Source organism: Rattus norvegicus, chromosome 15, assembly GCF_021556685.1.
Source record: "Rattus norvegicus strain SHRSP/BbbUtx chromosome 15, alternate assembly SHRSP_T2T, whole genome shotgun sequence".
In the NCBI taxonomy this organism is placed as follows: domain Eukaryota; kingdom Metazoa; phylum Chordata; class Mammalia; order Rodentia; family Muridae; genus Rattus; species Rattus norvegicus.
The window spans coordinates 51,586,380-51,612,262 of record NC_141548.1 but is presented as its reverse complement, the minus strand read 5'-3'; the positions used below and the strand labels follow the sequence as shown (position 1 = coordinate 51,612,262).

Sequence of the window (25,883 nt, the reverse complement as noted above, 5' to 3'; positions counted from 1 at the left end):
AATTCCTTTAATCTTACTTATTTCTAGACCTTTAAGAACATTTCCAAAGAAACAGTTGCCTGAGGATTTAACTCGCATAGCACCATTTGTGGAAAGAGTACTTCATGCTCGGAAGCCAAGGAGCTAACTTCTGCTCATCTGAGGAAGAGCAGATTGTCTCCCTGTCAACCGTGTAAGATTTGTTAGTGGAGTTCTGCTGAGATGTTTAGGAAGCTCATGTCTGTGTTCTACGAACATGGCTATTGTCATTTCAGCTGCTACATTGTCTAGTTTCAAGTGATAGTGTACATAGAATGTCTACTGTCTGCCTCAGGATAAATCCTTAAGCTAACTGGTATAAAAAGTCATATGTACCTTTTATTATATTTTAAATAAGTACTAAAAATCTTAAATTTATACAGAAAACAAGACATATAATGTCTTGCACATAGTTGGCATCTAACAAACTGATCTTCCTTTTAGGAAGACTTAGTGTACTGTCATATTCACTGAAGGACCTTTTTTGGAGACACAAACAGATGTCCCTGCCTATTTAACTAATCCCACTTGCCCACTAAAAGTTTGAGCTCATTTTTTTTTTACCTCTCTCTGAGAGCTTTCTTAACTATTCAAGACTAGCTCACAAGCCTGTCCACTTTCTGTTTTTCATAGTGCTTATCACCTCTCACATTCCCTGTAATGTGCTTCATATGTTTAGTGCATTTGTCTTCCCCCGCTGATGCCGAAACCATGAGGCCAACAATCTATGTTTTGCTATGTTTTGCTCACTAATATTACCAAGCATTTAGAATGGTGTTTGGCACATAGTAGGCACTCATATCTATCATTAAATGGATCTTATTTTGCATGTGATAGAAAGAGGGCTTTGAAGAATAAGTCTATTTCGGATATTATGAAGCAGTATAGCAGAACCACACATAAACCACTGCAGGCCCTCCTCAGTGTTCTTTTCATTAGCCTACCATGCTGCCCATTTAGCCTAAATATCAGTTCAGCCCCCAGTACTTGCTCTCACTTGAAAAAACAGCAACCTTAGATATGTGATGAATTGGTGTGTTAGTTACTGATGTTTTCAGAACATTATATTCTTAGTCAGTAGTTTGAGAAATCCTTCTTAAAGAATATAGTACTAAAACTTACTTAATGCTGACGATAATTCTGTACATAAGTGGCTTGTGTCTGACTGAGTCATGTGGTTATGTTGATGCCAATGTTGTCAAGACAGTGGGGATCCCTAGATGGAGGATTGGTGACAACCCAACCCAGTTTTAGCAGAGTTAAGTAAAAATCATCCAGTCCCACACTTATTGAAACCGCCTAACATGTCAGATACATTCTCCCTATCTTTTTTCTTTATAAGAATTTAGTTTGGAAAAACATGATCCCAGTCTAGGAACTAAAGTGAAGGTAAATTACCTTTTGTCATTTCCTGTAACAAATTTCAAATATATAGCTAAAAATAAAGAATCTGTAATGTTCTTTCACACCTTTTGCAAGCAGATCTTGGCAATAAATTGACTTTGAGTTTGTGGGAGTTTTTTATTGAATATTTTTATTGCCTATCATGAAGGTGTTAGGGTTTTTTTTGTTTGTTTGTTTTGGGAGGGGTTGGGGGTTTGGATTTGTTTGTTTGTTTGTTTGTTTGTTTGAGACAGGGTTTCTCTGGGTAACCCTGGCTGTCCTAGAACTTGATCTGTCTCAAACCCTGGTCTCAAACTCAGAATCAATCTGCCTCTGTATGTAATACCTCCTGGGTGCTGAGATTAAAGATGTGTACACCCCCACCCCCGTTGGGTTTTCTTTTTTTATTACTGCGGTTATTTATTGGGGGAATGTAGAGGTCAGAGGACAACTTTTAGGAGTTAGTTCTTTCCCTCCACCATGTGAATCCCTCAAACTGAATTCAGGTCTTGCCTAGTTCCTTTACCCACTAAGTCATCTTACCAGCCCTGTTTTTAATTTAATTTTATTGTTAAATTTGTTTTTCTGTGCTTGAATTTTTTTTTTTTTTAGTTTACTAGAATTTTGAGTAAAAGGCACAGTTTCTACATAACCCTTCATCTCCTGTCCTATGCCCCATAGTTTCCCTTTATTTCCCATTTCCACTCTCTGCGAAATGTGTTGTGGGTGTTCGAGTTTTAGCACAGCTATAATAATATGTATTTGTTGTTACTGTCATTTTACTGCTCCAAACACCACCACCACCACCATTACCACCACCACCATCACCACCATCCCCGCCATCCCCACCATCCCCACCCCGTGCTCTCCTTGTTCACCCATCCAACTCCAAACTGGCAAGCACTGGTTTTTTTTTTTTTTTTTTTTACTCTGTGGTGTATTTGGTGAGGTGTCCTGATCTTCGAGAGATTTGAGAGTTAGGGATTGGTTTGGTTTGGGTTGTTTTGTTTTGTTTTCTGGTTTGTTTATTAAGATAGGGTTGAGTTCTTTAGCCTGAGCTGACCTCAGACTCAGAGCAGTACCTGCCTCAGCCTCCCTCCCAAGTGTGATAAAGTTATCAATATGAGCTACTGTGCCGAGTGTGAGTGTGAGTGTGTGTGTGTGTGTGTGTGTGTGTGTGTGTGTGTGTGTGTGTGTGTTTTTAATTGGGTTTTTTTTTATTATTATTTTTTAGGTGGGAATTTTAAAGGAATTTTTAAGCAGTCTTTGTTTTGGGTTTTTTTTTTGTTTGTTTGTTTGTTTGTTTGTTTGTTGTTTTTAGTACCTGCCTGGTTTCAGGTTTTTGCAAAGATTTTTCTTCCATTCTGTTGCTAGTCTTTTCATTCTTTTAAGCAAGTTAGATTTCCTTTGTTAGTGCATTTTATGTTAATCATAGAAACTGTAAGGACTAGAAATGTAGAGAGAAGGGAGGATCCATATAAGCAGTCTAATCACTGGGGGTCATCCCTGGCAACATAGCTAGTTTAAAGCCATGAATAGGTAAATGTGATCACTTCTTTCCTTTGTTCTGGGATATGACTTAGCTTTTACTATTTCTCACCCCCACCCCCACCCCCCACCCCCAAACTAGGGACCGAACCAAGGGCCTTGCACTTGTTAGGCAAGCGCTCTACCGCTGAGCTAAATCCCCAACCCCAGCTTTTACTATTTTAATTTTGATATTTTACTGTTTGAATAGGGCTTGTATAAAATACTCTTTAAGTTTAATGTGATGTAAAAATATTATTAAAAGCATAGATATAAAATCACAAATGTGTACTACCCAGCAGCAGTCCACAACAGTGTAAGTTATCTAATAATTCAAAATAAATAGCTCTTGAAAACTAAGTTTACCAACATAAAAGTTTATGTAACATTCACACTTTGACTCCTTAAATGCCTAACCAATAGGTTATTACTTTCTGAACTTTAAAAGTCAACTGTTTAACCATTCTTGCTACATAATAAAGATCACTGTTAAGTTTCTTTAAAACTTGATAATATCAAGATAGTATCACACCAGTTTAACTTGTTAGAGATGTGGGGTGACACCATTACCAGGAATGTTGAATTGTTGGAAGGATTGTTCTTCTTGTATAGTCTTGCTTATAGAAACACTGTTTGTTTGTTTTTTTAACAAGTTACCCCCCTTTTTTTTAAAGACTTAAGTTTATTTTATTTATATCCACACCAGAAGAGGCATCGAATCCCATTATAGATGGTTGTGAGCCACCATGTAGTTGCTGGGAATTGAACGCAGGACCTCTGGAAGAGTAGTCAGTGCTCTTAAGCGCTGAGCCATCTCTCCAGCCCAGAAACACAGTTTTTAGGGGAATGGTTTGTTAGGCGTGTTCTTGTTGCTTTTATAGAATACTTGGAAAAAGCAACTTAAAGGAAGAAGCACTTGTTTGTCTCACAGTGTAAGGAATGCAGCCCACCATGATAGGGAAGCTGTGGCAGTAGCATGATCTCTGGGCTACTGTGGAGAACTTTGGGTATCTGGCTCACATCTCTTGACAGCTGACCAAGAAGTAAGACTTCAGCCTAACACTGAGGCCATGTCTCCAATGTTCCATAACCTCCCAAACCGGTGTTTCCAGTTGAAGACCAAGTACATGAGATATGGGGAGAAATCATAACAAATGCTAAAATAGCAGGGAAAATCTATTTACCTGTGGTTGTTTTAAACTGCAGGTTTGGGCTCCCAAATAATTAGGTGTCTGCTTGCTTTATTGGAGTGACCTGCTTGCTGTACAATTTCTTTTTTTACCTTGCTATTTTCATAGCAGTGTACACTATTTTGGTTTTTTTAATGCTATTAATGTGACAGAATCAAGTTTTATAAAAAACATTTGAGAGACAACTTGGTGGTTTTTAATGAAGAAGGAAGTGAAGGGACAAAAACTAGTGGGTTTTTTTTTCCTTATTAGAACACCATTTATAAATAAAAAACCACACACACAGGCCTGTGGAGAATCAAACCGAATGGGTACCAGAACTGAGAAGGGTGAGTAGTAGACATGGGCTCCAAACCTTAACCAAGAACCTGTCTGCAGTTGATGCCCACTAATAATAGAAAAATCACTCTTTTTCCATCGGAGTCTCACTGGGTCTATTAAACCCTAACTCAGGGCAGGCTTCATGCCCAGGAATAGTTGACCAACACAAATGAATTTGAAGTTATTATTTAGAGTTTTGGTCTCATTTTGCTCTGTGCTTATTTTGTGGGGGGGAGTATTGATCTTTTGCTTTCATTTTGATTTGCGGATTTTGGTGGGTGTTTCTTGGGGTTTTGTGGTTTTTGGTTGGTTGGTTGGGGTGTTTGTTGGGTTTTTTTGTTTGTTTGTTTGTTTTTTGTTTTTTAAGAGAGAGAAAAAGAACTTTTTAAGTTGGGTAAGTAGGAAGTGGTATACATTTAATGCAGGGCAGTGATGGCACAATTTATTCCCACCACTCAAGAGGCAGAGGTAGGCAAACCTGAGTTCAAGGATGGCCAGGGCTACATAGAGAAAACCTATCTCAAAAAATAAAATTAAAAACTAAGAAAAAAAATCACAAGCCACAAAATTCTGTATACCAAAGCCTCTTTTAAAAAGTTTTAAATTATATGTATGTGTGTGTTTATGGTTGGGCATTATACACTTGAGTGCCAGAATAAAACTTTGGAGCTGAAATTCAGACCGTTATGAGTTGCCAGATATGGATGCTGGAAACCAAACTTGTGTTCTCTGGAAGAGCAGCAAGTGCTCCTAACCACTGAGTCATCCCTCCAGCCCTTATATAGATCTTCCTGTGGCTTTTAAATGTAATTCTATTACACAGTGCCAATTTTAAAGCTAACATTTTATTTTCCTGTGGTAGGGGTGAAATCCATGGCACAGGACAACCTGTTGAAGATCTGGAACTTCATTTCGCGTTTAAATATTAGTTTAAAATATTGTGCACCTCAGTAGAATTTTTATTTTGTAATTAAAGTCGTTAATTTACCAGCCTGACAGCTTTCTTTCTATGAATTCAACTTTAACATGGATTAAGTAGTCATGTCTAACTTCTAGTGTGTATATTGCAATGTCAGAAGGTTGGAAATCCTGACATTTATGTGAAGGCTTAAAGTGAGAATTCACCCCTCTTCACATACTCTTGTCTGCAGTTACAGAGGTCAGGAATTGGAAGTGCTCGATGACTAAACATGACTTCCCCTTAAACTATTTTGCTTTTATATAATATGACTGTTCTCTGCGGCCAGCTCACAGTTGTCTTCTTGGGACACTAAACCATCCTCTTTGATATTCTTGACCTACCTTGGATTTCTCATATCTTGGGGATTTTTCCTGTTTGAGTTAAGCACTCTCTTAAGCAGTTCCTAGAAAGGAGAAGCATGGCAAGAAATTAGTGTAACAATGTATGTCCCTTTGTTCAGCCTTCACTCTGCCTGAGTAGAGCCTTCCAGGTTGAAGATCATCTCTCTTCAGTTTTCTGAAGGCATTGTTTTGGGGACTTCTTCTGTTGTCACTAGTGTTTTTGTGATAGCAAGAGCCATCAGATTCTTTTATTGTTTTGTTTTGTTTTGCCCCCTATTCCCATTCAGTTTTCTCTTTTCTTTTCTACTTCTTTCTGCTTATGGAATCTTCTTTTCTAGAAAAAACAATTAATGGTGTGTGTGGTGTGTGTGTGTGTGTAGTAGCATTTAAAGCAAACATTTAAAATAATTGTCCAAGAATTTGAACTACATTATAGACATTCATATATAAAAGTTAAACAAATAGAATAGTAAATTCCTATTTGATCAAATATATCAGAAACATAACTATATTATAACCTTATTATCTCCTGTAATTGTGCTGAATAAAATGACTAGGGAAACTGAATTGGCAGCTTCTAGAACATTTCTCCTAGGAAAACTAAAGGGTTAGGTTCCTACCCACCCTTGGACACATTTTAATCAACCAGTCAGGCTGACCTCTGTTATTTAGTACTTATTATTGACACATTCACATTGAACCCTTGGTCAAGCGCACTACATAATTCATGCCTGAGCAGGACTTTATTTGGACACATACAATCTTCATAAAGCACATCACAGCCTTCATAAACACAGGAGCACTAGCTAGAAACCACCACTTGAGAACTATGTTTCAGGGCCATTTTCAACAGTGAAATCATCAAGAAGAAGCACAAAACTATAAAAAACACAAAAAAGTATGCTTTTTTACATTGTGAGAGGCTTTCTTTAGGGAAAAATTTATGTCCAGTAACTGTATGTCCAGTGACTTAGAGAACTGTGAGTGAATGTAGATTTGTGGGCTGTAAATATGTTTTAGCAAGTAAATGAGTTCAGAAGAACAGAATTCATGAAGAGTAAGAACCTTTGCTCTTAATTCCTCTAGCTCCACAGGAAAAAGATATTTATAATCCCTTTAGTAGAACCATTGCAGATTTTGTGTGCGTTTATGTCAAGCAAATGTAAAGGCTCCTCTAGTGATAACCAGTAGCAATTTATATATATTACCATTGATTTTTACAACCTTAAGAAGTAGGCGTGACTTCCCGTTTAGAAGGAGAAATTAAGATGATTTCAAATGCATTCTCTTTCCTTTCATCCAACTCCCCTGCTTAAAATATTCACTCTTAAAGAAAACAAAACAAGTGCCCTAATTGTTGTCTTCATTGAGCAGTTCAATATTTCTTGTCTAATGAAAAGTAGAAGGATGAGCCAGACATAGTGACTTAGGCCTTCAACCCCAGCACAGGGAGGCAGAGGCAGCTACTTCTCTAAGTTTCAAGACAGCCTGATCTACATAGTAAGTTTCAGGATAGCCAGAACTATACAGTGAGACCATGTCTGCCCCCCCCCCCCAAAAAAAACCAGACATTCATACAATAAAATCTCATTTCTTCTTTTTTTTTTTTTTTTTTTTTTTGTTCTTTTTTTTCGGAGCTGGGGACCGAACCCAGGGCCTTGCGCTTCCTAGGTAAGCGCTCTACCACTGAGCTAAATCCCCAGCCCCTAAAATCTCATTTCTACAGGAAATGAGATCCTGTAATTAGCTTACCCAGAGTCACACATTTACAAGGTTAGTATCTAAGCTGCTTTTCATTTAGAATTACTCTTTTTTCTCTACCTAAGTTTTATGTAGCCCTCTATGTTCAAAGGATTATGTTGACAGATGTTGACAGTGTTAATGGCAGAGCTTAGCCGAAGTCTGTTGTACATTCAGAACTGATCAGGATCATTACATCAGTCCTGGAGTGAACCCCTAAAGGGAGGGTTTGTAGTAGGACACAAGGTCTTTTCCAGAAACATATAAGAGTCTGTCCCCTAGAAGAATTTCCTTCTTGGCAACATCTGTCTAATGACACTACAAAATAAAGAACCAGTGTTTTCCAACCTTCTAACGTTTTGTAGAAAGCCGGAAAACCAAATTTCATTCAACGGCTTTGTCAAACTTTAAAGCTACACCTTGAGGCCAAAATGAGAAACATCTCTGTCATTTCAGGCTGTTTATGTGAGACCTCTATTTGCAAATACATCTAAATGCTGCGACTTGTAGGTCTCTGTACTGTTTGTCACTATGACAGGGAACCTAAGCCAGCTTCTAGTGACAGAGTAAGTGAATGCTGTGGGTTAAATTTATAATCAAGAAGAGCATTAAATATTCAATTAGTCTGTTTATTTCATAAAATAATTTGTTAACATGTTTTGGCTATAAATTACCCACAATTCAAAGATCATGTATGTTTATTATGTAAGATTCATTCATATTTTGAGTTAGTAGGTATTTTGCAGACTCACCCGGTGACACGCTATCCTTATCTAATACACACAGCCCTCTGCGGAGCAGTATCAGTTGCTGAAGTGTGCATTTTATCTTGCTTTAAGTCAGTAGATGTTACATAGCACCTGCAGCCAAAAAATGTTAACTACTCAATACTCTTAAAAGTAGGATGTCCCCAAAACACATCCAGAAACCTTGACTTAGTTATTTGCTAAGTGGATAGCAGGCCTAGTTCCAGGGCATGAGTTGATGTAAATAGTCTCCAGTGTAGCTGCAGGGTTTTTTTGTTTGTTTGTTTGTTTGTTTGTTTGTTTGTTTGTTTGGTTTGGTTTGGTTTGGTTTTTTTGTTTTGTTTTTGTTTTTTTTGGGGGGGGGGTCTTTTTTTGTATCCAGGGACCGAACCCAGGGCCTTGCGCTTGCTAGGCAAGCGCTCTACCACTGAGCTAAATCCCCAGCCCCAAGCTGCAGGGTTTTGATGAACATCTCTCTAGTTAACATCAGAGAAAAATGGACAGATTAAGACCTGGAAAATTGGGAAGAGCTGTGTCATTTATCTGTACTTCAAAAAGCTGCACAAATGATCAACAGCTTAGTAGATATAAAGTAGACATTCCTGGGTATCCTGCACTCAGAGTAGGGAGCAAAATATTTGTCCATACTGCTATTAATGGGAATTTGATTTTCCATTTGGAACCACTTCCATGTAAGTTTAGCTTTAATAGACAACTACCAGGTTCTGACGTTTGAGTCAGCTCAGAATTGACTAGCAGTGTCAATCTATTTGAACTACAGCCCAACAGTGGTCTTGGCTCTTCCATTTTAGCCATTCTAAAGAATATCTTTTTGATTTGAACTAAATCCTGGAGATGCCAGAGATTTTTAAAGAATTTATTTGCACATAAAAATATTCAGAGAGCTGGGTGATTTTTTTTTTTCCCCTACTGAATCCAGCATAATAAGCCTCTCTAAATAATTTAGGAGAGACTGACTAGTAAATATGTAAATAAACCTTATAAATAGAAGACTTTAAATGGATTTTTGTTTTTCTTTTTTCTAAATCATTTAAACCACCAATATTGGGCTAGAGAGATGACTCAGTGGTTAAGAGCACTGACTGCTCGTCCAGAGAACCCAGGTTCAATTCCCAGCACCCACATGGCAGCTCACAGCTGTCTATAACTCCAGTTCCAAGGGACCTGATACAATCACAAAGACATATATGCAAACAAAATATCAATGCACATAAAATAAAATAAACAAATTATTAAACTACCAATATTTGCCAGGCTTGGTGATACATGTCTTTAATCTCAATAGTTGAGAGGCCAAGACAGCCTGAGTTCTAAGCCAGCCAGGCCCACACAAAACAAAACCACCAATATAAGGACAAAATAGAAACTAATTACAAGTACAATTTTTCATTAGCTTCTGGAATAGACTCTTTGTCTTTTCTTTCTTTATAAATTCTGATTGCTATTGATAAATTATTGCCACCAGGTGTGATGGTATATGCTTGTAATCCCATGACTTTGGAAGCAGATGCAGGAGGATTGCTGTAAGTTTCAAGCTAGCCAAATTAAATAAAACTTCAAGTTATAAGGCAAATCTTTGTTCTTTTTTTCGGAGCTGGGGACCGAACCCAGGGCCTTGCGCTTCCTAGGTAAGCGCTCTACCACTGAGCTAAATCCCCAGCCCCACAAATCTTTTTTTTTTTTAATTCAAGTTATAAACAAAGTTTAGTGGTTCATTCCTATAATTTCAGCACCAGACAGCACCAGTGACGGAGACAAGTTTGAGGCCAGCCTGGTCTGCGTATTGAGTTCCATAGAAGTTTCTGTTTTCTCTCTTTTTTTACAAAACAAAAAACAAGGTCCCCCATGATGGCTCAGCAGGTAGAGGTCTTATTACCAAGCCTGACCTGACAACCGGAGTTTAATAACTGGATCCCATATTGTGGAAAAAGAGGCCTGCAAATTGTTGTTCACACTCTAGCCATAGCAAGTTCTCCCCCCCACATACACACACACACACACACACAAATTTTAAAAGATGAACCTTTAAAATTTCTCAAGATTTAGAAATTTCAAATCTCCCAAAATCTTACTTCTCAGTGGTAACTAACTTCATATTCATCCATATTTTCTGTGTGTGTGCACCTGTGCACACAAGCACAAATGCCATAGTGGGTGTGTTGATGTCAGAGGACATCTTTGTGGAATCCTTTCTCTTCTCCTGGAATCTGGGCTTTTCCTGTGAGTTTAATAGTAATGAATGCTTAGCCATCCTAGAGTGAAAGCTTTATTATAATGTATGTCAGCAATATCTTACATGGCAAACACCTTTACCTGCCATCTTGGTGGCCCATCATGTGTTCTTTTAATCTATCAATAATAATTGCCACCCAGTTTTTAAGAGTTCTTTAGTTATTATCTGTGATGGTTGGATACTCATTATTAACAGTAATATCCCCTCTTTTTTTTTTTTTCTCGGAGCTGGGGACCAAACCCAGGGCCTTGCACTTGCTAGGCAAGCGCTCTACCACTGAGCTAAATCCCCAACCCCAACATCCCCTCTTCATTCTTTTTCTAAGTATACCCTTGTATATCAAATTGCCCTTTTATGTTCTTGGTCTTCACCGTAACCCATTTTCTGGCAAAAGTTCAGTGTCATCTCTTCTAATATACATACCTAACCTAATACTGATGTTTTTCTGTATGCAGATGTTGGTAAGGAGGATCTAAATGGGTTGGGCCTAATTTTTTTTAACAGTTCTTTTTTATACTTGAAACATCCTAACTATGAAAGTTCATCCACTAAGTTAGTAAGTCCTCTCTGGTTTTCGTTGGGTAATTGGTTGGTTGGTTGGTTGGTTGGTTGGTTGGTTTTCCCATTGGGACTTGTGTCCTACGCCTTCATTTTGTAATATCATGGTGGCTTCTGTCACTTCACAGAATCAGATAGCAAATGGAGGACACACTCCATCTGATCTCTGGGCTATGCTTACTTCCATTTTACTGCTTGTATTTAATTAATGGGAAGTCTTGGGCCCTTCCAAAAAAAGCAAGTATCCTAATCTGTGTAGAAATCTCCCAAGGAAATATTTTAAGCAGTGGGGCTAATTTGAATATAAGGCAATTTGGAAACCAATAGTATACAAACTAAGGTAGATTCCAAACTAATTCCTGCTTTATGAGGTAATGTGGTATCCAATGTACAAACAAAATTATTTTCCTTATTTAGAACCAATTCTTGAGCTAAATCATCATATTGTGAAGTCTGTGGTCTCAACAATAGTTCTTATGTTGGAGTGTGAATAATTGAGCTCTATTTTATATTTCCAAGTTGAGTATGTTATAATATTGCTGGTAAGTAATACATGGTAAGCCAGACGTTGTGACGCATGCCTGTCATACTAGCTTCCATAGGTTTAAAAGTAGCAAGTTTGAGATAAGCCCATGGCAGAACCATGTCACAATGAAATACATATTAAAGGTAATTTATGTTAGTTTACATTTATGTATACAAGAATGGGGAGAGCTTGTTTTGTTTTTGTTTTAGCATCATTGTGGCTACTGGCAAAATCAGTCTGGTTCTAACCTTGGTGGTTAGTGGTCTGAGTTTCTTGTAATAAAGCAATACTTTGCTAGTTTGAAGATCACCTTCCAGTTTGTAAATGTGCTTTTGTTTTAGTGGTGCCAGGTAGAAGTTGCTTTGTGAACTATAGGCATGACAATCTTAGGAACAGAAAGTACACTTTAGCTCTCGTGTTCTCTCTCTCTCTCTCTCTCTCTCTCTCTCTCTCTCTCTCTCTCTCTCTGTGTGTGTGTGTGTGTGTGTGTGTGTGTGTGTGTGTGTGTGTGTGTGTGTGTGTGACATAAGGTCAGGCTGTGTAAGGTCGGGTTTATTTTGTTGTTCTGAAACAATCCTGTTTCCTGAGCTGAGAACACATTACCAGTCTTACTCATCAGTATGTTTTGTCTGCAAAACTAGCAATCAAAACAGCAACTAAAGCCCTACCATGACCTGTATGTATATAGGTTTTGGTAATAGGGATGCTAGAACGAACTGCTTTGTTGAAATAAACATGAAGAGTTATTGTGGGGAAGCTACTAGAACTGATTGATCAGACCTTAAGGAGCATCATTATACTGTAAGCAGCAACAGGTTTATTTAAAGGGTGTCTGTTCAGGGTGTTGAAAACCTCAGTGTACATACTTGAAGCTTAGGCAGTTAATGCGATTACCTAATATCAAATTTAAATCCAAGCTTTCCTGTTCAGCTATGTGTCTTCTTGATGTTGTCCCTGTTGCCTGTTTTAGGTAATTTGTTCCTTTAATTGTAAGGGAGTCAGTCATTTTACATGAGGAAATTGAAGTCTGATGTTGAAACAAAACCTTGTGAAGGAGAATTAATTCTTCATTCAAAAATGTAGGGATTTAGCAAGTCTGGAGGCACGCCCCTTTAATCCAACACTGGCAAGCAGAGGCAGATGGGTCTCTGTAAATTCAAGGCCAGCATGGTCTGCTTAGGGAGTTCCTTGGTAAGTTTTTTGTGAGATATATACAGTTAGATTTCTACTCTATATCCATGTTTGTAAGCCGTGTGGAGTGGGTGAATGAGGTAGTTCTCACAGAACTTCAGACTTGAAATCTGGTTTCACCGCCACAGATTTCTCTGCTCAGAAGCTGAGGCTGTTGAGAAGTAGCTGGAAGTCAGGAAAAACAAGTGAGTCTTACTGTAGTCCCAAGACAGTTTTGCTTATTCTTTTTTGAGAGTAAAAGATGGTGTTTTTTATGTTTTGAGGGTTTTTCCAGAGTGACACCTGGTACCTGTCTTTGTTGCCTTTTGTTTAATGGTGGGAATTTATTAATCATATTGAATAAAATAGGAATTCTGCCCTAAGTGCTTGCCTGCCTTCTAGAAGTCATGACTGAAAGTCACTTCATTAAAAGCTTTAGACCTGTAATATATACCAAGCGATTTCCACAGCTTGTTCCATTGTTACTATCCTGTCAGAATGATCACTTCTTTTTTTTTTTTTTTTTTTTTTTTTAGAATGATCACTTCTAATAACAAGATCCCCAAAACTACTGAACCCAAGCCTTGCTTACTACTATTGAAAGTTCTTAAAGTCCAAACCATTCCTTAAAGACTAACATGTGCAGATTAAGTGTAGATTTAACTAGTTCATTATGCCTTTGCCTTGAACACATGTTGACTGGAAGTAGATTTGTTTGCATCCCTTTGGGGTTGTAACCAAAGCACACACCCATACTCTTCCTGCCTTTCTGGAACAGGTTCAAGATTTGAAGAGACGGGTTTGTTTGGGGGCGTTTCCCTTGTCTTATCTCCAAGTAAGCAGATGCTAGGGTTGAATTTATTTTGACCTCACTTTAAATGTGGAACTGAAGCAAGAATTTAAACACATCAGAAGAGTGTGCTGCACTTGAGACATGCGGGACTCAGGGAGAAAGGTGTGTACTATATTCTCCAATGTTCTCTAGAAGCTTTACAGAGGTAATGTCTTTCTTTATCCATATTGGTGGCTGCAAGCTAGCAATTGTTACCCAAAAGGAAAATATTTAAGACCGAGTAAAGATCTGTGTTACATTTTAAGTTGTGTTTTATGTGCTTGGTTTTAGCAGCATTTTCCCTAGTGGTGCTTTTATAATTAGCAACAAAATAAGTTTTGAATTTTTGTTGGAATTTTTTTTTGGAAGAATTTAGGAAGTAGTTATTTGCAAGAGAAAGTATACCATTTGTGTTTATTTCCCAAGACAAAGACTCAAAACTGAATAGATATTTTAAGTATTCTATCCTTTTGTTTTCTGCTTCAAATAAAAAAAAATGCATATGGTTACTAAGGAAAGGCTACTCAGCCTCTGGTAAGTGTCAGTTCTTGCTTCACTGCACATGGTTATCTTTGTCCAGGAATTTCAAGTTAAAGTACATTACATAGGTAGTTGCCTAGACTGACAGTTTTCTTACTGATCTTTTCCAGAGCCTGGCCCAACTAGAGAATCTGTGCAAACAGTTGTATGAAACAACAGATACAACCACTCGACTGCAGGCAGAGAAAGCCTTGGTTGAATTCACCAACAGCCCTGATTGCCTGAGCAAGTGCCAGCTGCTCCTTGAGAGAGGAAGTGTACGTAAGAGTTAACAAGTCCTAAAGGGTAGCAGAATTAAGGAAAATGCTCTGCTTCTAACTTTAGGGACAGACTGCAATAGTCATTGCTCTGAATCTTCAGGTATCTGTATCCACTTTACTCTTGAACAGTATCATACCAGCCAGGTTAATGATGACCTCATCAGTAAGCTCTCTACACATATATTTCTGTTCTGCACCAGTTACCTGGGATGCATTCTCTATTTTTATGCTTCAGTGTCACCTCCTGTCCTTTGTAGGGTATAAGGGGGTATATATAAGTCCTTGTTTTATAAACTTGATTGTCTCCTATCATTTTTTTCTCCTCAGATCTGCTTACTGCTTACTTAACAAATGTAAGGAAACATGACCATGACAGTGAAAATTAAAGAAAATTAAAGTGTTTTGTTAGTATTTCAAGACAGAGTTTCACATAGTTCAGGGTTGTCTCAAATTTACTATGTATCTCAGGATGACCTTGAACTCCTGATGCCTCCTATGCAAAGATTTAGTGTGACTGAGGCTGAGGAGATAGATCAGTGGTTAAGAGCACAAACTATACTTGTAAAAAGCCCAGAGCTTGGTTCCCAGCACCCATGTCTGGTAGCTTGCAGACATCTGTAACTCCAGCTTCACTGGAGATCAGCACCTCCTTTAGACAATGAAATAACATACACTTAAATTTAGTCCTCTTTTTTATTTTTCCCCCCAAGATAGGGTTTCTCTATATAACCCTGGCCATCCTGAAACTCACTTTGTAGACTAGGCTAGCCTTGAACTGAGAGACTTACCTGCTTCTGCCAAGTACTGGGATTAAAGGCATACGACATTGGTCTTGTTTTTCTTAATGCCCATCTTTCTTTCTTTTAAAATGTGTTTATTTTATTAACATGAGTACACTGTAGCTGTCTTTACACACACCAGAAAGGGCATCAGATTCCATTTTAGATGACTGTGAGCCATTGTGTGGTGGCTGAGAACTGAACTCGGGACCTCTGGAAGAGCAGTCAGTGCTCTTAACCACTGAGCCATCTCTCCAGCCCCCAAACAACTTTCTAGACATGCCTACCATTATTATCTTTTTCACAGATAAAAAGAAAGAAACTAAGAAAAGGTACAAATATTAGCTATAATTACTGTGAGCCTGGTAGAGTTGGAAATAGATGTGATGTTGCAGTTTTAATTTTCAGAAGCCAGGGGTAGTGAGTAGCTGATGCCTGTAATCACAGCAATCTCCATGAGTTTAAGGCCAGCCTTGGTTATAAAGTTAGACCCTATCTCTAAACACCACCAAAGTAATAATAATTTATTTTCTAAAGAACATCATTTGGGTCAAAGGAATATAAAAAATGTAAAAGGGCTAATTTGTTAAGAATAGAATTCTAGGGGTTGGGGATTTAGCTCAGTGGTAGAGCGCTTGCCTAGGAAGCGCAAGGCCCTGGGTTCGGTCCCCAGCTCTGAAAAAAGAACCAAAAAAAAAAAAAAAAAGAATAGAATTCTAATTGATTACTGTTTAGCATTATCCAAATGTTTATATAATAATTATAGATGTTAAAATCATTCTTTTGAAGTTCAGGGATCTAGTTCTTTTTTAAGAGTATTTCAAGATTACAAAGTCATGCCAGAATACTGGTCTGACTGAGGTCTGCACATAGCATTTGTGCATTTTCTTTAATGACCGTCTGTGAACTAGTACAGAACATGTGTCTTGGGAGATGTGCAACCAGCTCTTTCCTTTCACACCTGGCTCCCAGAGCCCCTTGTACTCTCAACTGTTAGCTCTAGTTCCTCAGTGACAATTAAGGTCGAGGAAAGCAGAATCAGTGCAGTATTGTAAAACAGTTGTGGTGGGTTCCTCATACGTAATCTCTCCAGACTTCTCAGTGGCTTGGCAAGTTTTAAAGTCATGAATAAAGACTTTGCAGCTTATATTTTTACAGTAAACCGTGCACATGTATGAGTATAAATCATATCCAAGCCACTTTTGAACCTTTTTTTCTGTTGTATTAGTCATTTTGTTTTGTTTTCAAGATAGTCTTGATGTATGTAGCATTAGCTAGCCTTGAACTCACAGCTGCCCTCCTGCCTCTACTACTGAGTGCTTACAGGGCTGCACCACAAACATTTTTTTTTTTTTTTTTTTTTTTTTTTTTTTTTTTTTTTAGTCTTAAAAGTCTTTTCTGCCTGGTGGTGTTATATAAAAAATACTAGCATGAACGGATGGATGTCTTAAGACTTAGTTTCATGGACAATTATCCAGGACCTGTAGTTAATTTGTTTTAGTTCTGAATCTGTTCCTGTTGCATGATGTAACATGTAAGATCACCACATATGATCCCTCCTGGTATGTTATGACCAGTTGGAATATTTTAGTGACCTGTAAGTCCAAAATGTATTAAAAGCTCCACTTGAGAATAAGATAATATTCCATTGTTAGGACATCATTTTTCTTAGAAACAGTTGATCTGAAGTTACTGTAAAACCATAATACACACTTCCCAGAGCTGTGCTGATGGACAGATACAACGTGAAGATGAGCTATGCAGCACAATAGGCTATTCTGTCTAATGTTTCCATTCCCTTTTTATTCTTATGCTATACTGTAGAAATGTCACAGGATGAAACTTTATGAAATAAACAAAAACCATATAGTGGGTTCACCCAACACAGTGTTCAGTGCCTTCACTCTTTTCTTTTCCACAGTCGTCCTACTCCCAGTTGCTAGCAGCTACATGCCTTACCAAGCTTGTGTCACGAACAAACAACCCCCTACCATTGGAGCAGCGGATAGATATCCGTAAGTATAGAAGAGTGTAGTATAATTAAAGATATCTAAGATTCAGGGTTGGTTTTTTTTTTGTTTTTTTGTTTTTTTTTTTTTTCTCTCTCTCTCTCTAAGGTTGGGTCCAGTACAATTAGTTCAGATGATTCCTAAGGCATCCCTTTGGTTGCTAACACATTTCTTAAATCACTTTTTTGTTTTATTCATTTTTCAGATAGGGCCTCCCTATGTAGCTCAGGCTAGCCTCAAGCTCACATTCCTCTTGTCTCACCTCACACCCGCTGAGCATGCACAACCACACCCAGCCTGTCATTTTTTTATTGTCACTGATACCTCAGGGGAGAAAACATTTAGGGCTTCTTTGGTTTTTGCATAAACAGCATTATTTATCATGTGGAAGTACAGTTAAGGCTTTAGATTTGTCATTATGATATAAAATTCTAAATTCAAAAGCCTATATAATAACTTTTTCTGAAAAGAAAATCATGATTTTAAATATCTCCATCTTGTCTATAAATGTCAGCACTCTCAGACTTTGATAACACTTTTTAAAAGGTCCTTAACAACTCTAAATCATTCTTGGTGACCTTGATAACCCTTGCCCAAAACTGAGGTCAGCTGAGCATTGCAGTAGCCTGAATTTGGAGACTGAAACTTGGCCCAGTGGTGCTAAGTCAGGCACAGAACCCTGGATTCAGTCCCCAGAATCATGAAAATCATCACCATCTTAAATCTGAAGCTCCCTTTTTTTCAGTAGCATAAAAAAATAAAAGATAAAAATAAAATAAAAAATAAAATTAATAATCTTAATTTGACATTTCTGGCTATTTAATGCATCTTGAACATTGGCCCTCCATGTCAAGCCTCCTCATCCTGTGCTGTTTGATTTCACAGGGAACTATGTGCTCAACTACCTTGCCACTCGGCCGAAATTGGCGACTTTTGTGACACAAGCACTCATCCAGCTATATGCCAGGATCACAAAGCTGGGCTGGTTTGACTGCCAGAAGGACGACTATGTCTTCAGAAATGCAATCACAGACGTCACGAGGTTCTTACAGGTATATTGTCCATAGATGTCAGTGTGTGTCTGTGCGTGCACACTTGTGTGCCAGGATAAAAATGGGGAAAGCAACAGAAATAGACTGAAAAGATTATCTACTTTTTAAAATTACATAAAATGTCATTATCTGAAATACTCTTCACCATCTTTTTTTTAACCCACATGATCATTTTTGCATATTAGCATAAATAAATCCTATCTGTTCAGAAGATTACTACATACTGTACCAAATTAAAATGCAATAAATTAATTAACTGGTGTCTGTAAATGAACATTTGATTTGCTTCAGGTGGGAGCTATCAAATATTCGGTAATTATGAAGCACACTTTGGTATCTATCAGGTGAACTAACCCTTGAAGATAATCTGTTGGAAGGGTAAAAAAGTATTCTGGCTTTCAAAGATACTTACAAATTATCTTCAAAACTTCAGTTTTTAAGTTTTTCCTGAACCTCAGCTCTAGAAGCTAAGCAGTTTTGTTTTTAGGTAAAAATATTTAATAGCATCATTTGGATTATGAATAAGGCTGATTAAATTTTTATGTGTTCTTTGTTGCTTTATTCTTCTGTGAACTTCCTGTCCAATGTACGTGAGTGTTTTACCTACATGTACATCTATGAACCTGGTGCCTGCTTGGTATTCCTTGGGAGTGGAGTTACAAACGATTGTGAACCTCCATGTGGGTTCTAGGACTTGAACCCAGGTCCTCTGGGAAACTGCAGAGCTGTCTCTCCAGCCCCCATCCTTAACTTTTTATTAATTGTTGTAAACAGTCTCTTTTAAAACTTTGTTATTTATCATTGGCCTTACAGAGGTATGTTTTACAGCTCTCTTTTAATAATGTTTATGCTGGGGTACTTTAGTGAACTTCCAAATTTTATAAGGTCAAATGCAGCCGTCTTTTTTTTCTATAGAAGGTGGTCTCTGTGTTCTACAAGACAACAGGTTGAAGCTAATTCTAATTGCTTGCTGCCTTCTCTAGGCAGTTTTCTTGGTAACAAGGAATCCAGTAGTGTGAGTACATTCCAAAGCCAAGCCATACCAACTGTCTCCTGTGTGTTTGCTTACCAGGACAGTGTTGAATACTGCATCATTGGCGTCACAATTTTATCTCAGCTCACCAATGAAATTAATCAAGTAAGTGCTACAGCCTTCTTTATTGAAGTAAGTGACACATTTTTTTCTTAGTATTGGTTCTTTCTGCTGTGTGTGGGGTGATCTTTTTTGGCAGTTGTGTGCTTTTGCGGTAAGTGATTAATGCCTTCTTGAAACAAAATAGATCCATTCGGTTTTCCTCTGTAAAGGCAACCCACATTGTTCTTTTTATCCTGACCCACCAGAGATTCTGATCTCTGAAATTACCAATATAATTTACTCTCCCATACAAGCTTTCCTTATTAGTATCAGTGTTCTTTGTAGAAGTAAAAATGATGATCCTCTGTCAAAACCATACCAGAATGTGGGAGGATCTGCTAAAACTTAAAAGTCAGACCCCAGTCTTAGGGTTTGGTGAGTTGGTAAAGTGCTTAGAGAACATGCACCAGACCCTGGTCTTTATTAGACCCACTCTAGGCATAATTGTGTGCTTCTCTAAATCCCCGCAAATGGCAGGTATAGACAGAACGGTCAAGAGTTCAAGGATAGCCTGGACTAGAGATGCTGTCTCAAAAACAAACAAACAAAAAAAGATAAAGTACAATTGTGTTCTACTGAAGGTCTTGCTGGCAATCTTTTCCCAGTGAATAAAATGTTCCTTTACCAGTCATTCTTTCAAGTAGTCACTGATCTCACCAAATATTACAGAGGAAACACCAGTGGCTGTTTTTCTCCTCCTCTTTCCTTTTTCTTTTTGCTTTGGCTTTATCGATTTGTTGTTTACTTCTGTATTTAGCTAGAATTTTATGATTATTGAACAGGCTAATATTGATATTGGATGTAACATCTCACACTTAAGTTGCCAGCATATTGATTACATTGGCATTACTGTTGCTATTGCTAATAAGTATGCAGCTGTTTTACTAACCCTGAGAACCTGTATTTCTAACTGTAAATCGGTACTCTTTTAATGCTCCAGATTACAACCTGTTAAGATTGGAAGTCCTGTTGTGTTATCTCTTAGATACAGTTGCCATTGTGAGCAATAGTTATCAAAGTGCCAATAGCTTAGCCTTTTGAGTAATTATGATGGGCCAGCCACCATTCTAAGCTCTTTAATGAAACTTAACTGATTTTATTTTCAACAGTCTTATAAGGTGGGTATTATGGCTCCCATTTTCTAGATGAAGAAACTGAGATACATGGTAATTTGTTTACAGTTTCACAGTTAGTGAACAATAATGTCTTAATTTGGTCCTAAATAGTCTTACACCAAACCCTATGTTAACAACGGACTGTTCAACCACTGTTACATGTAAAAAGAGCATCCATTTAACTACATACAAAGACTCTTTCAATGCCTATTCCTCACTCTCCAAATGCACAAATGTTGATGTTTAAAAAAAAAAAAAAAGAAGTGTTCCTAGGTGTTCCTTAAGTGATTGGGGTAAGGGACATGGCTCCATGGTAGAGCACTTGCCTACAAGCCCGGGGTCCTACAGTTCAGTTGTCAGGGCAGGAGAAGGGATGTAAATGAATGGGCTTGACATAGTTAATGTGCTTATTATCAGTACAGCAATATGTGGAACTGTAGGTATAAAATCTAGCAATTGTCTGGCATGGTGGCACATGCCTGGAGAAGTCCCAGCACCCAGCACAAGGAGGCAGAGGCTAGTGGATCTCTGTAAGGTCAAGGACAGCTTGGTCTACATAGCAAGTTCTAAGACAGCCAGGGTTACATAGTGAGACCTGTTTCAAAAACAAAAAAGTGTAGCTTCATCATGTAAGATATATATAACACAGTGACATGGACAATAGAATTGTAATATTTTGATCCTCTAAGTAGTTCTCCATTATTTATTGGTTGGCACATTTAAATCAGAAAGTATACTCTTCTTTACCATTCCTGTTTGAACCTAGAGGTGACATTATGGAAACTTTTACTATGTATAACTCTTCAATGTGACTAAAACAAAGAGAGACCCTCTTAGATGAATTGATCAATAAGCAGAAGAAATGTAAGTTTTCAATGAGTGCTTACAAGTATCACAGACAACCTTAATTCTTTTATTCCATTTGTTGAGTATCTACTGTGTGTTAAAATACAGGATATTCTGTTCTGTAGCTTCTGGGGTTAAAAAAAACAGTGAGATGAGAGATCCTTAGAAGCATTTAAGTTCTCATTTCCATGTTGAAATATGTTAGAGAGTGAAGTGAGCCGTTCCTTTATTCAACTTCATGGCTATTGATGGCTGCTTTGAAATTGTTCACTTGCTTCAGCCCTGATGGGTTAACTTACCAAAGCCTAGCCTTGCTACTGTGCCTGGTTTGGTAACTAAGCCATGATATCACATGACAGCAATTGCTACCAATGTATGCCAACAGTGTGTGCAGTTTTTCTCTTCCTCTATACACTAGAGAAATTTGAGGTCATGATAGCCAAGAGCAACCCCCTGACTTCTCATGGTCCTACTTGATCTGATTCAATAATAAATTAAGCTAAAAAAATGAATTTTGTGTTTATATTATGTTATTTGGAAATCCTTCTGGTTTATTTAAAATATATGTGAACCTCCCCCAATTAATTTTAAAACTTGGATTGGCTTATTCTTTCTTACACAGGCAGACACCACCCATCCTTTAACCAAACACAGAAAAATAGCCTCTTCCTTCCGAGACTCATCACTGTTTGATATCTTCACACTTTCCTGCAATTTACTGAAACAGGTATGGTTATAAATTAGGTCATAACTCGTAGTTCCTTTTTCGAGAGTAAGAGTGAATGGGACTTGTCAGAGGTCAGCACCTAACTGAGTCCATCATCTCTCATGTTATATATATCTAGAGATGGAGAAACAGCTAGCCAGGTTGATTACTGACTTAGAGAAAGATCGAGTGGTTTCCCCATTTAAAAGCTGTTCCTCTAGATAAAAAGCAGTAGGTGAGCATTCATTCCTTGTTCCTGTCTTCAGGGAATCTAGTTTACTACAAAATTAGAATTTTGCTGTTTGTTGTTTTATAGCCACATAAAAAGTCTATACAGAATGGAAACATGTTAGCTTTATGGTGTTTAGATTTTTAAGTGTTCTGAGAGCAGGTTCAGACTACATTGTTACCATACAAAACTAGGTGACTTCTGTTCCCTGCTGAGTTAACAGCAGCAAATTAAGAAGCAACATCTGTAAAGAAGGGTGGTTTAAATTTTTTTAGTATCGACTTAGGGAGAGGCAGTATCCCATAAGGAAATTAACTGCTTTAAATACTGAGCTGGTTTTAATTTCACTTACTGATATTATTGAATTAATCAAAGTCAGGTAGAGCACTTACCTACCATGCATGAGAACCTGGCTGAGTTCAGTCCCCAGTGCCACAAAAACCCTGTACAACATGCCTAGGCTACAGAGTAAGACCATGTCACAGAAAGAGTAATGAAGGAAGCAGGGGGTGTCAAACACATTTATAATAGTGTCAGGTGGCTTCTTCAACTTGGAGAGCCAGTTAGGGATAGCCTATGGCTTTTTGGTTCACTCTTACATGTTTTTATTCTCAGTTTCTGATCTTTTCCAATTTTAGCTTCAGAGACAAATTTGTATTTTTCTTTCTGTTTTGTCTATCAATGATACCTTTTTTTTTGTTATACCCCAAATTTACAAATGTTCCTTTGTCCAGCAAGCTTCCAGACAAAGCTGTGGTACCAACAAAGCCATGGCATCCACTGGGAGAATTAGCTTTTGAAAAAAACTAAGGATCAAATCCTCCTCCCTGATCCTATGAGAAATAATTGGCCAGCACTGAGTGGCGTGCTCGCGCGCACACATACATACATACACACACACACACACACACACACACACACACACACACACACACACACACACACACACACACACACAGACACACACCCAGTAGTTCCTTGGAAACTGCTGCCACAGTTATTACGGTACAGAATCTGGCTGTAAGTCTACAGATACACTGCAGATAAATATGTAGTATTCAGGAGTAATTTTGTTTTAATTCTCATTAGAAAAAATGTTTGATAATGGTGGTTGTTACGAAGAGGAGGGAAATTGTAAAGCTTACTCTGAACTCTGCCCATAGTTTCATTTCAGCCATGCCTAGCAATTACTACCCACATCCCACTGCCACATCCCACATGGTTTATGATTCCCAGTAGCCATTATTACATAGGAAGAAGAAGTGTTAAATGTCAGCTTCATATTTTTACATACACGTTAATACTAAAAGAACAAGTAAAGTTTTTGTTGTTTTTTTTGTTTGTTTGGTTTTTGGGGGTTTTTTTTGTTTGTTTTTGTTTTTTGTTTCCAATAACATTGTATAGTAAAAGTGTAGCAACTGATGGGTGGTGGTGGTACATGCCTTTGATCCTAGCACTTTTGAGGCAGAGGCAAGTAGACCTCTTGAGTTTGAGGCCAGCCTGGGCTACACAGAGTAACCCTGTTTTGAAAAACAAAAGAAGTACAACATCTTTCTGGAGTAAAAAGATTTTACTATGCTCAAGTACAGTTCTTTTCCGGCTTCTGAATAGCCTGCTTCTGAACCTATGAAGAGAGAAGTATTTGGAGCTCATTGTGTGATGATTTTTCCAGGCATCAGGAAAGAATCTGAACTTGAATGATGAAAGTCAGCATGGCTTGCTAATGCAACTGCTCAAACTCACCCATAACTGTCTGAACTTTGATTTTATCGGCACATCTACTGATGAGTCCTCAGATGACCTGTGTACAGTTCAGATCCCCACCAGCTGGAGATCAGGTAACAGAGAGCTCCAACCTAAGTCTAAATCTACCTGCCCTGTGTCTGTAGGATAATCCAGAAAGGCCTTATAATTCTTTTTTTACTTTGAACAAACCTTAGTGTTTTCACGCCTTTCTTTACAATATGATGAGGGTTCATGAAGTAATAGATTCATGGAGAACTTAAAATTACTGAATAACAACACCTCTGCCCTGACATTTCTGGGGGGTGAGTGAGTTTGTTTTTTAATTTTATGTGTATGGGTTTTTTACCTATATGTATGTCTGTGTACCACTTGTGTGCCTGGTGCACTCAGAGGCCAAAAGGGGATATTGGATCTGCAGGAACAGGAGTTACAGACAGTTGTGAGCCACCATGTGGATGCTAAGAACTGATCCCAGGTCTTATTGAAGAATATCAAGTACTTTTAACTGGTTAGCCATCTCTAGCCACTATTTCTCTTACTTCAAAACAGGGCCATGCCGTGTAACTTACCTGTGGTCCCAGCTGATACAGGAAGACCCAGGTTCAAGGCCAGAAGGCAAGACCCTATCTTAGAAAAACAAAATATGAACAAAAGAATTTCAGCTTGTGGTTTTTTCCTAAGAGCAAGCACGTGGGAAGAGGGATTAAGATTATCTAAAGTTCCTTGAGAGTCAAAAAGACAAACACTTTGTAGAGGAGTTTAAATTGGTACTGTTTTTCTAACCTAGAGAAAAGAAAACAATCTCTACTAGTCTATTGATTTCTGAGAAAATGATGCTTCTTTGACAAAAAAATCAGAAGTATATGTATGGTCCCTAATATATAATGCAGGGGGAAAATGCATGCAGGCATAGTAAAGGCACATTCTTTGTCTTCTCTTCTCCTAGCATTCTTAGATTCTTCGACTCTGCAGCTGTTTTTTGACCTGTATCATTCCATTCCTCCTTCATTCTCACCTTTGGTAAGTCAGAACCGTAGTTTGTAAAGCAAACCTATTTCTAGAACATAGTGTTGGCGAGTAAATGGTAGGTCTATTTTGTTTTGCAAAATCATAGGAGTAAGCCAGGTGTGATAGTAGGAAGATCTCTGTTCAAAGACAGCTTTGTCTATATAGCAAGCTTAAGGACAGCCAGGGCTACATAGAAAACCCTGTTCTAAAGGGAAAGAAGCAGAATACACCAGGATTAGTTGTCCAGATGACTCTGAAGGTTCTAGTAACAGAATCTTCACTGTTTTTATTCTTCTTTCTGTGGTCAGGCTATGGCTGTCATCTCTTTGTGTCCCATCTTGTGTCTGTAACCCTAGTGCTTGTCATTTGCTAGTGTGTGAAGGAAGAGTCATTTGATACTTGTCTAGCTAAACTTTGAGACTGGCTGAGGTGTTTTTAAAATCCTTCAGGCATTCCTATAATCCCCACACATGGGAAATAGAGGCCACTGTGCTGGAAATTCAGTACAATAACAAGTTTGAGGGAAAGAAGAAAAGAAAGTCCCTGGGGCCAAAGTCACATAGTGATAAATGATAAAATGAAAGACCAATGTGCCTTTCTCCCAGAAAGCATTGGGATACTGTCAGGAATGGTATGTCTGTCCTTTAAAGCAGTAACTTCACCTTAAATCAGAAGGTCATTGGTGTTCTAAAACCTTGTAGGTCCGGGGATTTGTGGACTTAAATACTATTGTACATGAAATACACATAGGAACACAGTAAAGTAATGGATGGAAGTCACTTCAGGAAGAGTAGAGAGTGAAAACAGACTTTTATAATGGAGCAACTCACAGTGACCCAACAAGGCAGGTGATATATGCCCTTTGAGGCTGGTGGGAGTGGAGGCCTAGGA

At 38.0% G+C, this 25,883-nt stretch overlaps 1 protein-coding gene across 7 annotated transcripts in view; it reads left to right on the top strand.

Annotated features, from left to right (window-relative positions):
* The window catches only part of Xpo7 (exportin 7), an 85,990-nt gene that overhangs the window by 31,055 nt on the left and 29,052 nt on the right, over nucleotides 1-25,883 (top strand). For 2 of the 7 annotated variants that reach the window (XM_087586192.1, XM_087586193.1), the window contains exons 1-8: nucleotides 13,641-13,733; nucleotides 14,218-14,364; nucleotides 17,068-17,161; nucleotides 18,041-18,207; nucleotides 19,280-19,372; nucleotides 21,926-22,030; nucleotides 23,911-24,076; nucleotides 24,931-25,004. In XM_087586192.1, coding sequence (XP_087442318.1) covers nucleotides 13,710-13,733; nucleotides 14,218-14,364; nucleotides 17,068-17,161; nucleotides 18,041-18,207; nucleotides 19,280-19,372; nucleotides 21,926-22,030; nucleotides 23,911-24,076; nucleotides 24,931-25,004 — 870 coding nt within the window. In that variant the 5' untranslated portion in view covers nucleotides 13,641-13,709. 7 annotated transcript variants of the gene reach the window in all.